The 19,318-nt window shown below is 39.5% G+C and overlaps 1 protein-coding gene across 1 annotated transcript in view; it reads right to left on the bottom strand.

Annotated features, from left to right (window-relative positions):
* Positions 1-3,167: 3,167 nt before the first annotated feature.
* The window catches only part of RRAGD (Ras related GTP binding D), a 36,678-nt gene continuing 20,527 nt past the window's right edge, over positions 3,168-19,318 (bottom strand). Inside the window, exons 4-7 of the mRNA XM_082855861.1 lie at positions 19,037-19,151; positions 18,095-18,237; positions 10,822-10,970; positions 3,168-4,423 (exon numbers count right to left, since the gene is read on the bottom strand). Coding sequence (XP_082711987.1) covers positions 4,272-4,423; positions 10,822-10,970; positions 18,095-18,237; positions 19,037-19,151 — 559 coding nt within the window. The 3' untranslated portion in view covers positions 3,168-4,271. The remainder of the gene's footprint in view (positions 4,424-10,821; positions 10,971-18,094; positions 18,238-19,036; positions 19,152-19,318) is intronic.

Below are 19,318 nucleotides of genomic sequence, written 5' to 3'. Positions count from 1 at the left end.
GTTGAGAGTCCGCCTGCCGATGCAGGGGACGCGGGTTCGTGCCCCGGTTCGGGAAGATCCCACATGCAGCGGAGCGGCTGGGCCCGTGAGCCATGGCCGCTGAGCCTGCGCGTCCGGAGCCTGTGCTCCGCAACGGGAGAGGCCACAACAGTGAGAGGCCCGCGTACCGCAAAAAAAAAAAAAAAAAAAAAAAAAAATAGTACCTACCTCTTGGGTTTTTGAGGATTAATTATGTAAAGCGTTTAAGAGCAGTGCATGGCATATCGTGTGCACTCAATATCTGTTAGTATTAAATAATGCTTTTAATGACATTTTCTTTCTCCTAAACTCAACATCACCACTGATTAAAAATCTTGGGGAATTCCCTGGCGGTCCAGTGGTTAGGACTCTGAACTTCCACTGCAGAAGGCATGGGTTCGATCTCTGGTCGGGGAACTAAGATCCCACATGCCATACAATGCAGCCAAAAAAAAAAACAAACTTGGAAATAATTTTTGTTTTTTGGTTGCACTGGACCTTCATTGCTGCGTGCGGGCTTTCTCTAGTTGCAGAGACCGGGGGGCTACTCTTCCTTGCAGTGCTCAGGTTTCTCACTGCAGTGGCTCCTCTTGTTGCGGAGCACGGGCTCTAGGCGTGCAGGCTTCAGTAGCTATGGCAGGCGGACTCAGTAGTTGTGGCTCGTGGGTTCTAGAGCACAGGCTCAGCAATTGTTAGTTGCTCCGTGGCATGTGGGATCTTCCCGGACCAGGGATTGAACCCCTGTCCCCTGAATTGGCAGGCAGGTTTTAACCACTGCACCACCAGGGAGGTCTGGAAATAATTATTTCAGTTCAGATTTTCCCATGAGAAACAGGATTTCATATATAACATTTAATGCTAGCCCTCTCTGAGAACTCTGAGGGGATCTATAAAAGTCATTATACGGTGGAATTTTACTAAGCAAGTAAAAATCAAAATGTGGACTGTTAGGAAAAGAATTTTCAGATGGCTAGGGATTAGGGCCAGAGCAGCAAGAACATCTGAAGTTTACTGAAATGAGTTCTACAGCCAAAACAGGCATGTCCCCATCAAAAATATGGAGAGATACGAGTGTTTAAAAAAATAAATAAAAATGTAAATCCAACTTAAATAGATCAATTTATCCTCATTTTCATAAAGCAATAGCTGGTTAATTAGGACAAACACATTTATCTAAAGGAACCCAGCAGTGATATGCATGTATACAGTAAACAACCTCACAAACGTGAAAGACCATGCTTTCTTTTCACCGAAGAGACCATTCCGCTCTCAGAAAGATTAGTTACGAATATGCCTGAAATAAAATGAGAGTGTTACCAAATCATGAGCGTATGACACACGCTTTTAAATGGGCAGCTAACGTTCTTGAAAGGAATGCTTTAACGATGGTTATAAATGATGTACTGCTTAAAGTAAAACATAATACTAAATACTATACTTGATTACAAATTACATCCAGTCCACATAAGTTGAATGCATACCATACTTTAATAATCAAGACAATCCCACTGTTTTTCTCGAGTGTGTTTCATAGAACCCGTATATAACAATATTGCTGTGTTTTTAGGCATTTTTACATTTAAGGGCCCAAAATATATCATGTTCACAAAACATTACCGTCTGTGAATGTCAACCAGTTTTTGATATATATTCCTTCAGAAACACGCTACCCTGGTCATACACACTAATCTACATCACTGAAAATAACCAAAGAGGGTATTTCACAAGCAGAGTCTCATCCCTACATAGAAGAAGTTCTAATTGCCCTGGAAACCTGTAGGTCAAGTTCTCAACCTTTGAAAACGAGCAAAAATGTTCCAGCGCAGTCACTGTAGCCATGTATTTGGGCTTTGTATTTATACATTATTTTGTATATTTATACATATTTATAGCATTACATTTGAGACCTAAAGGTGGCCACACACAAGTAAGCTAAGTCCCATATCAAAAATAAAATGGAAAAGGAATTGAAGAGATTTTGTAATTCCAATAGCACAGACTTCAGAAACTGAATGCTTAGATATAACTCCTACATTTCTCTTTAACTAAGAGGTCATTGCCATGCTTACGGCTTTGAGGCAGTAGTCTATGTATCAGTGTGTCATTAATCAAAGAGTGCACTTACTACCATGAACTTGAGTCTGATGTCATAACATTAACTTTGCCTTTCCCCCAAAGAATCATTTGCTCTTGAAGTAATAGGCTTTTAAGGCACATTTTAACAAAAACCCATCATATACCCAGCTTAAAAATGGAAGCTCCACCTGGTTATAATAACATATATACCTAAGTAATGTGTGATTTACCGGATAGGTAAATGTCTCTATCTTGAGGATAAAGTCACTTTAGAAAAGTGATTCTTTATTTGCTTATCCAAAAAGAAACGCTGTGTAAAAATATTAAAGAATAGATTTATAAGAATAACTTCCATGTACCATGTTGGCAAAGGTCTAACAGGTTATAGGTCTGAAAATTAGGAAAAAGACTTCCCTGGAACCCTGGCTTCCTACCCACCTGTGTTTCTGAGTAGGAATCATGAGGAAGGGAGTTAGGGCACCTTCATGATTTTTAGAAATTTCCTTCCAAAATGCACAGACCCTTGGGAGGGCTCAAACCTTAAACCCCAATCAGCTACCATCTTAAATTACAGTCACCAGCCTCAAAGGAATAGGACTTGGGAAAAGGATGGAAGGGGAGAGGATGGAAAGAAGCTGCAGATAGTAGTGGGATAGCTTCAAGAACAAGTTGCTTTGGGAACCTGATCCATTTTTGCTAGGATCAGCATTGCTATCCCTATGAGGCTCTGCTAAAAACATTTTCTAATACCTGCCAACATGCTTTACTTAGGGCACTGACCCTTGGGATGGATCTAGAATAATCCACTTGGAATGGTTTGGGATGGGGGTAGATTTAGAATCTATTAACTTGCTGTTGGCCTAAAGTAAACATAAGTGGAAGAATTTCATAGAAACAGACACAAAGCTAACTGTAATGCCTCCCCTGGCCATCCTTTTCCACTGACCTTTAGAGGTTTTCAGGATGGCTATTTAGTCATGCAGAACACGCTGCCGGAGAGCCGAGCTCTACTTCAATCATAAGGTGGAAACAGGCAGAGTCCACAAGGCACACTGTCACAGGTGAGAGGACACACAGAGGGGACAAATGTGCCCATCAGGATTCAGCTCTGTGGCAGAGAACTAAGATATTACCTGTGGTCGTGGAGCAATGCAAAAAAAACAACAAAAAAAAAACTGGTCCTAAATAAACATTTGCAATGTTGCACAGTAAGAGGCTCATTCCACAGGGGCCAAACATTGTATAGGACATATTTTAAAATCTGCAGTTGCCAATCACCTACATTTGGGAAACCATGTGGCCTCTGATGTTATTACTTTAGCCTGAGTGGCAGGTACAGAAAAGCCTCCAGAAACCCTGCAATTTAGTGACATTCTGATTTCTCTCCATTGATCGGCACCATTTTGGAAATCTGGTCCCAAAGGTTCTAAAGAACAGTAATGCAGCAAAAGGAAATAACCTCTCTGTATAAAATGATTATAGAGATGTGTGTTGAGGTAAAGAGTTTTGTAAAAAGGGTCGACTAGGGAAGCACTGTCACGGCTATAGAAATTTTTAGGTAAGTTTGGTGCTAATATTATTCTATAAAACTTCTATTTATGTCAGTTACAAACAGGGGACAGTTCTTATTGCTCCTGAAGCTTGCTGCCCCAATCTGTTCCTCCACTGAAAAATGTTTTTTCTCAACAATTGGTAGCAAAGATTCCCAAATTTATAAAAAGTCATTGCCAACGCATCACTTTTTGATTACTTTCTGACTGCCCTATAGATATGGACTCGGTATGCATGTCCTAGACACCAAGGACAGAAAAGAGCCTAGAAAAGTTGTTTTATCAAAGTTTAGTTCAATGAGGAAAAAAAATAAACATGAAAAAGTGCAAAATATATACAGTTCCTGGCAGTTCTCACACAGGATTTTTTCTGACTACAGACCATAAAAGTTTACATTTGTGTAATCAAGTTACAGTAGATTTCACTTCATTGTTAATATACGTTTTTGCTTCAAAGTGCTTACTTTATTTAAAAAAAAAGAGAAGATCAAGTGGGTGGCAGGAATTTTTTTTTTTACAGCAAATATATGTCGTGTGTCCCCATCTCCTTCTTCCTCTTCCTTTAGTGCAACAGAGCAGCAGCCTCATTGAAAGGTCTGATTTCAAAAGATGTTCCTGAAACCTCACCTACAGCAGCACCCTAGGCGTCCCGTTAGGGGTGGCTCCTTTTTTCTTCTGCAGCCTATTCTGAACCTTTCGTGATTTCACCACTTTCATTCTCACCTCAAAAACTTCATGGATGGCCTTCCGGAAGCAATGAAAATTATAGTCAATCAGCCCTGGAGAAGAAAACAAAAATATTTATAGAGGTGCCGCCTAGAAATAATCTCTTTTCATGGCAGCTATGGCGAAGACAAACCAGTAGGGGGCGGTAGAGGAGCAGGCTTAACATAAGATCTCTAGATTTCTCTAGGAGGTGTGCAGCTGGGCTTCAGGAATTGCAGGCAAAGTCTTGTGAATATATATATTTTTACTAACGAAAGGTTCCAGAGTATATACCACATTTTCAAAGGTGTCTATGACCCAAAAAGTTTGAAGAACCAATTGAACTGCCTTTTTAAAAAATCTTTCAGAATTAAAGATTGTAAGAACAATTAAGATATATCTTCAGTGAAATACTAGTATTTTTTCCCCAAAAGGTATTATTAAACTGACTCTGAGTGGAGGCAGACCCTGACTTGGAATGTAGCTGAGATCTCAAGGTCACAGAGCCGTTGTCATAAGCCCTGGGGAAAACAAAGTCCCCGATTTTATTTTATTTTATTTATTTATTTATTTATTTTGCGGTACGCGGGCCTCTCACCGTTGTGGCCTCTCCCGTTGCGGAGCACAGCCTCCGGACCCACAGGCTCAGCGGCCATGGCTCACGGGCCCAGCCGCTCCGCGGCATGTGGGATCTTCCCAGACTGGGGCACGAACCCGTGTCCCCTGCATCGGCAGGCGGACTCTCAACCACTGCGCCACCAGGGAAGCCCAGTCCCTAATTTTAGGGTGGTTATCATCACCTCAGGTGAACTCTGAGCTCAGGAATTCAACAACCAATGACACTCCCAGTTTTTCAATATTAAGTAAATTTTAAATGGAGAATAATAGTGGAGAATTTTCTTGTATTTTCAGAAATTAATAGAATTTTCTAGAATTGATACAAAATAGAATAAAATATAATCTAAGTCTTGAGCACATTTCTCATCATCACCACTAACTTGTAAAGTGTTGAGAGCAGCATTACGTTTATACCAATTAGGATAAGGCAGTGGGTTCCATTTACTATCTTTAAATTTAATAAAATAACTAGACCCAAAATTATTTGCATCCACTCAGGTGATGCTTCCAGAGTACACCCCCACCCCCACCCCCCCAAAAAAAAGAATTGTTTTCCAGACAAGAAGAGAAATGCTTCAAAGCAGTCATGTAACCAACCACAAGTATGCTGGAAGAAACACCATCTCAGCTTCCAGGAGCAGGAAACTCTCTGAGTGGCGCCCTCTGCTGCTTCTGCAGTGATAGTGACCACAGTGCAATAAAACTAGGAGACAATTTCCTCAAGAAAAGACCAGTGAGGCAAGAGGGAGAAAGTAATAAAAAATAAGCAAGCCCAGGTATGGGCATCTCTTCTCTGCCTGAAGCTTTCTTTGGTACACAGACAGGTACCAGGGCTATGGAAATAAACGTTTCTTAGGGTATCCCTCCCACAAAGAGACATGGGAGTTGGTGGACAAATGTGGAAGTCTTGCATGCCCAATGGGGGTGATTCCGAATTTCTTGCACACAGTTTCTCTGAGATTCCCCCAGCATGAGTGAGCATACAGCTCCCACTGTGGATGGCTTTTCCACCTCCCTTGCCTATTTCCCCACTTCCTCACTTTTATTTCTTGGAACCATCTTCCAAACAAAGCATGAACTTCAAAAAAAGAAAGAAACATGGAGCATAGAAATGATTTTATTTAGTTGGAGTTTGGATAAGAGATGTGAGAACCACCTCAAAATTCTCTGCTTATGTGTGCAACCAACTGCCTTAGGCAGAAAGCTTAGCTAGAGGACTTTGGCTCAATTAGAATTCAACTTGGGAAATTTCAGATCCAGCCTACTGATGATTCCTGACAAATCTCAATTTATTCATGGTGCACATTTAAAATGTAACAGTAGGGGCTTCCCTGGTGGCCCAGTGGTTGGGAATCCGCCTGCCAATGCAGGGGACACAGGTTCGAGCCCTGGTCCGGGAGGATCCCACATGCCGCGGAGCAGCTAAGCCCGTGCGCCACAACTACTGAGCCTGCGCTCTAGAGCCCGCGAGCCACAACTACTGAAGCCCGTGCACCTAGAGCCCGTGATCTGCAACAAGAGAAGCCACTGCAATGAGAAGCCCGCGCACCGCAACAAAGACCCAACACAGCCAAAAATAAATTAAATAAATATATAAAAAATAAATAAAATAAAATGTAACAGTAATCTTGCTGCATTTGGAGCTTTAAAAGTGAAAGTTCACGACTGAGGTTTTTAAAGGAAGTGCCTACAAAGAGTTTGCTGTTTATTTCAACTCTTTCATAAAATACAGTTGAAAGTACAGGAACAGGGCCTCCCTGGAAGCACAGTGGTTAAGAATCCGTCTGCCAATGCAGGAGACACAGGTTCAAGCCCTGATCCGGGAAGAACCCACATGCCGTGGAGCAACTAAGCCTGTGAGCCACAACTACTGAGCCCATATGCCACAACAACTGAAGCCCGTGTGCCTAGAGCCCATGCTCTGCAACAAGAGAAGCCACCACAATGAGAAGCCCGCACACCACAATGAAGAGTAGCCCCCGCTCGCCCCAACTAGAGAAAAGCCCGTATGCGGCAACGAAGACCCAACACAGCCCAAAATAAATAAATAAATTTATTTAAAAAAAGAAAATATAGGAACAGAGACATGAACAGAACAAGCACTATCTTCAGCACCATACGCAGTTATGGGATGGTCCTACATCCTTCTCTTGGTTCAGTGATTCTCAATCATAGCTGCATATTAAAAGCATCCAGAGAACTTTTTAAAAATTAACAAACCCCAGGTTCCTCTCCCAGGAATTCTGTTCTAATTGTTCTGTGGCAGGCCTCGATGGCCATATTTTTTAACCACCTCCCTTCCCAAGGTGCCTACGATGCGCAGCTAAGACCAAGAATCCCACTTCCGCTTTCTATCCTCCTCTTTCTGCCAAAGCAGTCAGAAATCATCCACGAAAACAGAGAGAGACCAACATCAGGACAAGTCAACCAACAAGGGTTGATTATCAGCACCAGCAGGACTCAACACTTGAGATTAAAGCAGCAAAAACAAATGGAACCACTCCATGCATATGTAAAGCGTCAGGCTCTTTCTAAAGCTAAGGTGATCAGCTTAATGCATTTGCCTGGGACTTTCCCAGTTGCAGCCCTGAAGGTCCCCTGTTTCAGGAACCCTCACCTCTGTCCCAGGCAAATGGAGATTGGTTAGTCACCCTAAAAAGCAAACAAGTTTAACATCATGGGGTTAAACCTTGTCTGCCTATTTATCTCTCTTATCACATTAAAACAAATACTCAGGTTTCTAATTAGTTTAATAAATTTTACACAATCTGCCTATCTTCAGAGATGATCCTCCCTAGGTGGTTTAACAATAAGTTGCCCAAGATCCACATGAGAAATTCCTGCTTAAATTAACTCACACGACCATAGATGGACATTAAAATTAGTGGGCAAAGTGTGAGGAGAAAGAGGATTTGCATAGTTTGAAAGTATTTATTCACTACAAAGTGAAAAGTAGGAACTCTCCAGGGGAAAGACCTGGTAGACCCTATCTTAACTAAATCAAGGTCAGCATCGCCAGTAATAAGCCAAACTAACGTCATAAACATATGATACACTAAGGACACAATATCATTTCTGTGTGGTATTCTGGCCAAATTGCATAATCTCGTTCCAATTGTGCGAAAATATCAGACAAACCCAATTTGAGGAACGTTGTACAAAATAATTGATGAGTACTCTTCAAAAGTGTCAGGGTCATGAAAGACCATCACAGATTGGAGGAGACTAGGAGAAGTAATAACTAAATCAATTTGGGATCCTGGAACAGAAAAAAAAAGGTATTTTTGGAAAAACTCGTGAAATTTGAATAAGGTCTGTAAGTTTTATTAATATTGATAGTATTATACTGATGTTAATTCCCTAGCTTTGATGACTGTACTACAGTATGTAACATGTTAACATTTCGGGAAGCTGGATGAGTATATATAAACTACGTACTATTTTTGCAACTTTTCTATTAAGTCTAAAATCAGTTCAAAATAAACAAGCTCTCAAGGTTGATGTTATTGTAACCTAAATTTTAGGACCTGTCATCACCCTAGATGGTTTGGGGTCTATAGTTGTACTATTTGCATTACTTTTACTTTCCTTAGTTTCCAAAATCAACACAAAATATTAATCACCAAATATAAATTCTGGAAATATCTTTAACCAAGGGAATATATGTATAATGGTTTAAAACACAATACACAGAACTGATTCCATACAGGGAGAAGCCTAGAAATCTTTAGCCCAGACTGCTGTACACTGGTGGTATGACCATAGGAGAAAGTCACTTCTATTTCCTGGGTCTGGGTAAAATCATCAGTAACTGAGAGAGTGAAACACAGGATGGTCCTGTCTATCTTCAAAATTCCATGAATCCATTATATAATCTGTTCTTAGTTTCAGCAAGATGAAAATAAAAAGTAAAAGATTACCACCATTTAATTAAAAGTTTTGAGGGCCAAGGACATAACAGGCAATTTGGCTGGTAATAGTAAATACATGAAAAAATACACAACTTCACTAAGAAGCAGAAAAAATGTAAATTTGTTTTCAATTATCAGTGTTTAATGCTAATACCCAATATTAATGAGAATAAAGCAAAATGGACACACTCATATTCTCTTAGTAGCATAAACCTGTAAAAACTTTCTGAAGGACATTTTGGTAATATGCATTAGAAGCTACCAAAATGTATTGATCTAAGTAATTCCATTCGTTGAAGTATTTCCTGAGGAAATAACCAAAGATGTACACAAATATTTAGTGGAAAGAAGGTCATTATGGATTATTTATAACATCAAAATCTAGAAACAACACACATTTCTAACAATAGAAGAAACTAATCATTAAAATGATGTGGTTAAAAAAAGATTTAATGAATTGGAAAGATGTCTGTAACAATTTAAGTGAAGGTTATAAAGTAGTATTTATTATATAATCCCATATATAGAGATATCTATGAAAAAACTGGAAAGTTATACAGAAAATATCAAGAGTGATTATGTGAGTGAGAAGCTTATCAATAATTATTTTTTTTGCTTATTTATTATATCTAAATTTTCTAAATGAATCTATTACTCTGTAACAAAAAGAAGTAATAAAAATCTAAATCATGGGCTTCCCTGGTGGCGCAGTGGTTGAGAGTCCGCCTGCTGATGCAGGGGACACGGGTTCGTGCCCCGGTCCGGGAAGATCCCACATGCCGCGGAGCGGCTGGGCCCGTGAGCCATGGCCGCTGAGCCTGCGCGTCCGGAGCCTGTGCTCCGCAACGGGAGAGGCCACAACGGTGAGAGGCCCGTGTACCGCAAAAAAATAAATAAATAAATAAAAATCTAAATGTTTTCAGGCTCAATGAATTAAGAAGATTTTCATGATATCAATAAGTGAAAACAACAGGATAGAAAATTATACAGGCAATATGGCATCACTTTTGTTGGAAGAAAGGAAGGAAAGAAGGGATGAAGGGAGGGAGGGAGGGAGAAAAGGAAGGAGAAAAAAAATCCCAGAAATTTAACACGGAGTTTAGCTCTAGATGGTGAAACTGACTTTTTTATACTTTCCTAAGTTTTCAAAGTATTTTTATAATGAACATGTATTGCATATAAGAAGAAAGGCTATTTCAGAAAATGTTACTATTGCCACTTTGTTGGGAATTTAGGGTAAATCATCCCCTAATTACTAGCAAGAATCCCTAGCTACAACAGTAAACTGATATTTCCCAGTTTACATAGTGGTGCCCGGCAGGGCGGGGGAATATGAGTATCTTTATGAGGGTTAACTGCTTTTGTTTCCAAATAAAACTAAATTTGGTCCTAAAAAGATATTTGGTGACGTTATTAAATATATTCATATCTCCCTGTTTTGAAATCACGATGCTGTCCCTGTGTTTTAGGACTAAAGAATGGACAAGGGCTGAACAGAAGTTAAATAACATCTAGCTTTAATGTTGTATGAGTTTCATCCTTTACACAGGGAGGACAAGTGGTCACAAGGTCCCTAATACCTTCTAGGGGTGTGGACCAAGAGGGAGGCCTTGGCACCTCCTGTAGGCCAGGGGACCTCCCCGGGGTAAGAGATCTACAGCCCCCGGGGTAAGAGATCTACAGCCTGGCAACAACTCCCCAGCTGGCTCTGCTCCCAGAAAAGCTCAAGCCCCTCCCTGGGAGGATGGTGTGGTTCCACTACCACCTCACGGCAGCTGCATCACTAGAGGGCAGGCTGGTTCACGGATCCCAAAACCCCAGGATGTGGGGAGGAGCCAAAGGGCCCTGTGGCTAAAGTCTGGAAGCTTCCCAAGGCACACTGCTGTCCACCTGCATTCAACGTCTGAATGGAAATGCTTCATTTAAATCACACAAAAAATTACCTTTTCTTTCAAAGCTTTCCTCTCTGACAAAGCAAACGAGAGCCAGGAACTTGGTCACCTCTTTTAAATAAAGAACTGTTGTGTTATTCAGCTTTATAATGGCTGTTGATTCCTTGTCATAAGGGGTTCCTGCTCCATCTTCTTTGAGACTAAATGGGGACAGAAAACAAAACATATTTGACCATTGAGAAAGAACTTCAGTTTGTAACCCAGAGACGGAGACCAGCTTTCACAAAGAGAACGATAATCATAATGACAGGGAGTTTACACTTACAGTGCCTTTCGGCTAAAGATCTCAGAAACCCCCAATCACAAGAAAGTACACAGCGTATGACAGTCACTTTCCTACTGACACACTGAGTGTGGTGTCAGCTGGGCAACTCTCCAGGCACCTGAGGAACACAGGTGAGGGATGGAGGTTAGTTCTTCTCCCCTCCGTGGCCCACAAGGGCTTCCAGTTTTCTCTCGTGACAGAATAACCAGGCTGCCCAAGGCACAGCCTGATGAAAGACGGAGAAGGGGTGAAGAACTGATGCAAAATAAAGCAGCCTGAAGAGAAACGGCAGCAAAATGCTGGGCTAGATCCTGGATCCAGCAAAAAACTGCTATGAAACATAGAATTGGGACCCTTGGTAAAATTTGAAAATGGACTCTATATTAGATAAGAGTAATGCAGATATGTTACATAAGTTTAATTTGAAAGTTAAAACTGTGATGCTACAAGAAAACATCCTTGTTACAGGACATGATTCCTATAGAATCATGTTACAAATGCCTCCCAATTAGTTCAGCAAAAACAAACACGTTCAGTCAGGCCTCACTATGGGGGCGGGGGGAGGGCTTGGTTCCAGGATTTCCCCCAGCAGATACCAAAATCTGCAGATGCTCAAGTCTCTTATATAAAACGACACAGTATGGGCTTCCCTGGTGGCGCAGTGGTTGAGAGTCCGCCTGCCGATGCAGGGGACACAGGTTTGCGCCCCGGTCCGGGAAGATCCCACATGCCGCGGAGCGGCTGGGCCCGTGAGCCATGGCCGGAGCCTGTGCTCCGCAACGGGAGAGGCCACAACAGTGAGAGGCCCGCGTCCCGCAAAAAAAAAAAAAAAAAAAAAAAAAAAAAAAAGACACAGTATTCACATATAACCTACACACATGCTTCCATATACTTTTTTTTAACATCTTTATTGGAGTGTAATTGCTCTACAATGGTGTGTTAGTTTCTGCTTTATAACAAAGTGAATCAGCTACACATATACACCCATATCTCCTCCCTCTTGCATCTCCCTCCCACCCTCCCTATCCCACCCCTCTAGGTGGTCACAAAGCACAGAGCTAATCTCCCTGTGCTATGCGGCTGCTTCCCACTAGCTATCTATTTTACATTTGGTAGTGTATATATGTCCATGCCACTCTCTCACTTCGTCCCAGTTTACCCTTGCCCCTCCCTGTGTCCTCAAGTCCATTCTCTACGTCTGCGTCTTTATTCCTGTCTTGCCCCTAGGTTCTTCAGAACCTTTTTTTTTTTTTTTTTTAGATTCCATATATACGTGTTAGCATACGGTATTTATTTTTCTCTTTCTGACTTACTTCACTCTGTATGACAGTCTCTAGGTCCATCCACCTCACTACAAACAACCCAATTTCGTTTCTTTTTATAGCTGGCTAATATTCCATTGTATATATGTGCCACATCTTCTTTATCCATTCATCTGTCAATGCACATTTAGGTTGCTTCCATGTCCTGGCTATTCTAAGTAGAGCTGCAATGAACATTGTGGTACATGACTCTTTTTAAATTATGGTTTTCTCATGGTATATGCCCAGTAGTGGCATTGCTGGGTTGTATGATAGTTCTATCTTTAGTTTTTTAAGGAACCTCCATACTGTTCTCCATAGTGGCTGTATCAATTTACATTCCCACCAACAGTGCTAGAGGATTCCCTTTTCTCCACACCCTCTCCAGCATTTATTGTTCATAGATTTTTTGATGATGGCCATTCTGACAGGTGTGAAGTGATACCTCATTGTAGTTTTGATTTGCATTTCTCTAGTGATGAGTGATGTTGAGCATCCTTTCATGTGTTTGTTGGCAATCTGTATATCTTCTTTGGAGAAATGTCTATTTAGGTCTTCTGCCCATTTTTGGATTGGGTTGTTTCTTTTTTTGATTTTGAGCTGCATGAGCTGCTTGTAAATTTTGGAGATTAAGCCTTTGTCAGTTGCTTCATTTGCAAATATTTTCTCCCATTCTGAGGGTTGTCTTTTCGTCTTGTTTATGGTTTCCTTTGCTGTGCAAAAGCTTTGAAGTTTCATTAGGTCCCATTTGTTTATTCTTGTTTTTATTTCCATTTCTCTAGGAGGTAGGTCAAAAAGGATCCTGCTGTGATTTATGTCATAGAGTGTTCTGCCTATGTTTTCCCCTAAGAGTTTAATAGTGTCTGGTCTTACATTTAGGTCTTTAATCCATTTTGAATTAATTTTTGTGTATGGTGTTAGGGAGCATTCTAATTTCATTCTTTTACATGTAGCTGTCCAGTTTCCCCAGCACCTCCTATTGAAGAGGCTGTCTTTTCTCCATTGTATATTCTTGCATCCCTTATCAAAAATAAAATGACCATATGTGTGTGGGTTTATCTCTGGGCTTTCTATCCTGTCCCATTGATCTATATTTCTGTTTTTGTGCCAGTACCATACTGTCTTGGTTACTGTAGCTTTGTAGTATAGTCTGAAGTCTGGAAGCCTGATTCCTCCAGCTCCGTATTTCTTTCTCAAGATTGCTTTGGCTATTCGGGGTCTTTTGTGTTTCCATACAAATTGTGAAATTTCTTGTTCTAGTTCTGTGAAAAATGCCATTGATAGTTTGATAGGGATTGCATGGAATCTGTAGATTGCTTTGGGTAGTACAGTCATTTTCACAATGTTGATTCTTCCAATCCAAGGACATGGTATATCTCTCCATCTATTTGTATCATCTTTAATTTCTTTCATCAGTGTCTTATAGTTTTCTGCATACAGGTCTTTTGACTCCTTAGGTAGGTTTATTCCTAGATATTTTATTCTTTTTGTTGCAATGGTAAATGGGAGCGTTTCCTTAATTTCTCTTTCAGATTTTTCACCATTAGTGTATAGGAATGCCAGAGATTTCTGTGCATTAATTTTGTATTCTGAAACTTTACCAAATTCATTGACTAGCTCTAGTAGTTTTCCGGTAGCATCTTTAGGATTCTCTATGTATAGTATCATGTCATCTGCAAACAGTGACAGCTTTACTTCTTCTTTTCCAATTTGGATTCCTTTTATTTATTTTTTTTTTTCTTCTCTGATTACTGCGGCTAAAACTTCCAAAACTATGTTGAATAATAGTGAGAGTGGGCAACCTGGTCTTGTTCCTGATCTTAGAGGAAATGGTTTCAGTTTTTCACCATTGAGAACGATGTTGGCTGTGGGTTTGTCATATATGGCCTTTATTATGTTGAGTAAGTTCCCTCTATGCCTACTTTCTGGAGGGTTTTTATCATAAATGGGTGTTGAATTTTGTTGGAAGCTTTTTCTGCATCTATTGAGATGATCATATGGTTTTTCTCCTTCAGTTTGTTAATATGGTTTATCACATTGATTGATTTGCGTATATTGAAGAATTCTTGCTTTCCTGGGATAAACCCCACTTGATCATGAAGTATGATCCTTTTAATGTGCTGTTGGATTCTGTTTGCTACTATTTTGTTGAGTGTTTTTGCATCTATGTTCATCAGTGATATTGGCCTGTAGTTTTCTTGCTTTGTGACATATTTGTCTGGTTTTGGTATCAGGGTGATGGTGGCCTCATAGAATGAGTTTGGGAGTGTTCCTCCCTGTGCTATATTTTGGAAGAGTTTGAGAAGGATAGGTGTTAGCTCTTCTCTAAATGTTTGATAGAGTTTGCCTGTGAAGCCATCTGGTCCTGGGCTTTTGTTTGTTGGAAGATTTTTAATCACAGTCTCAATTTCAGTGCTTGTGATTGGTCTGTTTATATTTTCTATTTCTTCTTGGTTCAGTCTCGGAAGGTTGTGCTTTTCTAAGAATTTGTCCATTTCTTCCAGGTTGTCCATTTTATTGGCATAGAGTTGCTTGTAGTAGTCTCTCATGATCTTTTGTATTTCTGCAGTGTCAGTTGTTACTTCTCCTTTTTCATTTCCAATTCTATTGATTTGAGTCTTCTCCCTTTTTTTTCTTGATGAGTCTGGCTAATGGTTTATCAATTTTGTTTATCTTCTCAAAGAACCAGCTTTTAGTTTTATTGATCTTTGCTATCGTTTCCTTCATTTCTTTTTCATTTATTTCTTATCTAATCTTTGATTTCTTTCCTTCTGCTAACATTGGGGGCTTTTTTTCTCATTTTCTAATTGCTTTAGGTGTAAGGTTAGGTTGTTTATTTGAGATGTCCCGTGTTTCTTGAGGTAGGATTGTATTGCTATAAACCTCCCTCTTACAACTCCTTTTGCTGCATCCCATAGGTTTTGGGTTGTCGTGTTTTCATTGTCATTTGTTTCTAGGTATTTATTGATTTCCTCTTTGATTTCTTCAGTGATCTCTTGGTTATTAAGTAGTGTATTGTTTAACCTCCATGTGTTTGTATTTTTTACAGATTTTTTCCTGTAATTGGTATCTGTTTTCACAGCATTGTGGTTGGAAGAGATATGTGATACAATTTCAATTTTCTTAAATTTACCAAGACTTGATTTGTGACCCAAGATATGATCTATCCTGGAGAATGTTCCATAAGCACTTGAGAAGAAAGTGTATTCTGTTGTTCTTGGATGGAATGTCAATTAATTCCCTCCCATACACTTTTAAGTATCCTTAGGTTACTTATAATGCCTAATACAATGTAAATGCTATGTAAATAGTTGCCAGCATGCAGCCCATTCAAGTTTTGCTTTTTGGCATTTTCTGGTATTTTTTTTTTTCTGAATATTTTCAATCTGCTGGTTGGTTGAATCTGCGGATATGGAACCCACATGGAGGGTCAACTGTATTAGAAAAAGAAAGAAAGGGCAAATATGGCAAACTGATAAAAATTGGTGAATCCCAGTGAAGGGTACATAGGAGTTCACTGTACTATTCTTGCACATTTTCTATAGATTGGAAATTTTTTCAAAATAAAAAGTTAAATAAATAAATTGGTCTATTTACGAAAAGGTGTGGCCTGCAAACACGAATGACTTGGGTTTGAATCCCAGCTCTCTTATTTATCGTATAAGTTTGGGCAAATTGAGTAACTTCTTTGAGCCTCAATTTCCTCAACTGTACATGAACAATAATTACCTCAAAGTTTCCTAATGCAATGAAATAATACATATATAGTGCTAAGCATAGTGCTGAGAGCATATAAAATGCACAATAAATGCTAACTGCTATTATCATTATTAATATGGCCTTAAGATCAAAACGGAGCCCTCTGAAGCCACTGATGTAATCAGTTATGTATCCTTCCTTTATAGGCAAAGGAGCACGTCTTGTACCTTTTCCCTTATCTGAAACTGTGTATAGGTTTTCAGAATCCCAGCTGAGATTCTTGAGCAGACCAGGTCTGCTTCTAAGGTCTCCAATTACAGGGCTGCCTGCTTCCTGGGCTGTGGCATGCATCCCCGGCCACCCCCTGCAGGCCACATGGGCTGGCTCATGGCTGCTCCAGCAAACAGTCTCAAGAAACCCCAGAACTCACGCCCCATTTGTGACCCATACCCAGACCGGTTCTTACTGAACCGGGCGGGCTCCCAGGAACACTGCGCTCGGCAACAGAAAAGCAATCTACCAGCAAGGTCCTGCTCCCCCCTCCGCCCAACCCCTCCCTCCCCGTGTTTGTTTTAGCTGGATAAAAGTAACTCTGATTAACATCATTTATATGAACAACTTACCACTTATGTCTAATTACCATATAGCAAAATAATGATTATGCATATCATTAAACATGTGCCAGATTAATTGTGTTGTTCATTGTATTTGATTACGACAGCCATCTAGACTGTAATCAGGGTAGTTTCAGTTTCCATGACTATTTCAAGGTCATCCACTTAGAGTTTAAAAACAAGAGAATACTGCAGGGCAGCGATCGTGGAAAATAAGGTCTATTTCTAAAGCTGGTGGCAGTGTTTAGTAAGAATAACAATAATTAATAATAATTATAATGGCAGCTACATTTATCCAGGGTCCACCAGGGGAAGCCTAATGATATTGCATCCTCACTACAGTCCTGTGAGGTAAGAATCACTTTCCCTGTTTCATAAGGGAAGGGACTGTGGGTGTTCATGTGTGTATAACAGTTAACAGAAAGAGTCTAAACTGAATGGAAGAGAGAAATGGTAAGACTGAGGCTCACCCAGAAGCTGGCAGAGGAGGCTGTGTAAAGCGAGTCACAGCCAGTGAGTAAAGAGGAAGATGAAGGAAAGCTTTATCTCATCAATGGGTGTGTGAGGATGTGAGATTCAATATGAATACAAGGCAGCAACAACGCGATGCCTTAATAAGATAGACATACAAGGTCACACCCACTCACTCTAAAACACCCTGAATTCAGCAAATTCACAATTATGTGGAATTATTTCTATGTCTGGTAACAGAATCAATTTTCCCCACGCCTGTTTATTTTATATTATTTTAAATGTACAAGAAGTTCTGTTTTATAAGAATATAAGATAATAATAATAAGCAGGTAATGTTGTTTGCTTACTTTAATAATTCTCTGCTATCCACCATAGAAGACAATCAAAACTATATTGGAAAAACAAACAACTCAGCAGTTATTTCATGTAATGAAGAAAATAATAAAACTGTGGTAAACATGAGATATTTATGTAGAATCCAAGGATCCTAGTGGTCTCCCTCAAGTAAATACATTATGATATGACAACAGATTTTTCAGTAGAGGAAGAACGTATCAGACTTGAGCTCAAATACAATACTAATTCTGTCCCTTATTGACAGTGTGAGCAGGGGTTAGAAACTTAACCACTCTGGACCTCAGTGCCCCATCTATAAGATGGTGATAGTAATTCCTGCCTCGAGGAACAGTGGAGAATTCAATGATAATAATGTGGACAATGAAATTATTAGCATAATGCCAGGCATTTACTCAATAATGTTTTGTTATTATTATTACATACGAAATGGTGTATTTATAGATCTCAGTCATTTCAAACAAAAGTATTAAGATCAAATAAGTAAATGCAAAATTCTCAAAGGTTATGAAAGAAAAGTATGGCTCAATTGTAGCCTTTCAGAATGTTCTACTTACCCATAAATACAAGAAATGTCGATAACCACATCGATCATGTCACAGCAGAGCTCATAGGTTTGCATATCCACGGGGGTACTATCAGTTGCAATGTAAATCTTACTGACCACATCAAAGAGAAACGCCTTTTCAATTCCAGAATTCTGAAACAGAAAAGGAGATGCGGCCTTAAAGGGACAGCTGATTGCAGAGCATGTCATGGTTACATAAAATGATATGCCATCCTCAGTCTCAGATATGAACCAGCAAAAAGTTAGGTTGTTCCATTTTATTACAATTTAAACCTCATTGTCATAAACTTCTTTATAATGGATTTGCACAAGAAATGAAAACTGGAATTATCACGAATTATTTACTTTCGGTAAACAAATTAAGTAGTGTTTCCTGACTCTTAGAAATGTACCTGCAGTTAGGAAAAAGGCCAAGTAAAAAAAAAAAGCATTTTAAAAACTTTAAATTTAAAAATAGATTTAAAAAATCTAGACAAACAAACTCAAAATTGTGCACTGAGAATCAATGCGAATGCAACCAAAGGTCTGCCTTAATTCTATTTTGTGACGTTTGACTTGACGTGGTGGTGTTTAGGACTCAGCCGGACAGCACATCATTCACAGTGTTAAACATATTTTAAAAAATTCAACAGTATATATCTTATAGCCAAAACCAACTTTTATGCTCCCAAACTCTGGTAGGATTCCATTAACATTGAATGATTGCCTACAACTTGAATAAACATTCCGATTACACAAGTGAAGTACAGGAATCGTTTTGGCAGTTACATTTTAAAGGCCCTAAAACAGTACATAGGCGCAATCTTCAAAAATAATATTTCAGTGAACTTGAAGTGCTGTAAGAGCAAGTGGAAATAAGATCATTTTCACTCTTGCAATGTTATTCTTAAATTCCGCAAATGACTCTAACAGGACAGTATTATTTACTTACTGAGATAAAGATGTTTAGCAAATTCTCCAGGGTGGGGAGTTGTGGAATCAGCTTCTGAACCACTTTGCTAAAAGCTTCAAATATTGAATGATCATATATGCTTGTCAGATAAAAGCTGAAAGATGAAACAATAGTTCATCACTTTTTACCTTTGACTGAGGAATAGACTGTTCAGGCTATGTCATAACACCAGAATCATGCCTTCTGTATTTACTACACACACATTCTAGCCCCCTTCAGGATTCAAAACAACCTCAGTAAAAAAATGAACATGTCTTAACA

This window comes from Leucopleurus acutus, assembly GCF_964270905.1.
Source record: "Leucopleurus acutus genome assembly, chromosome: 15".
NCBI lineage: Eukaryota > Metazoa > Chordata > Mammalia > Artiodactyla > Delphinidae > Leucopleurus > Leucopleurus acutus.
Note: the sequence above shows the minus strand (reverse complement) of the source record. Positions and strands in the feature narration are given on the sequence as shown.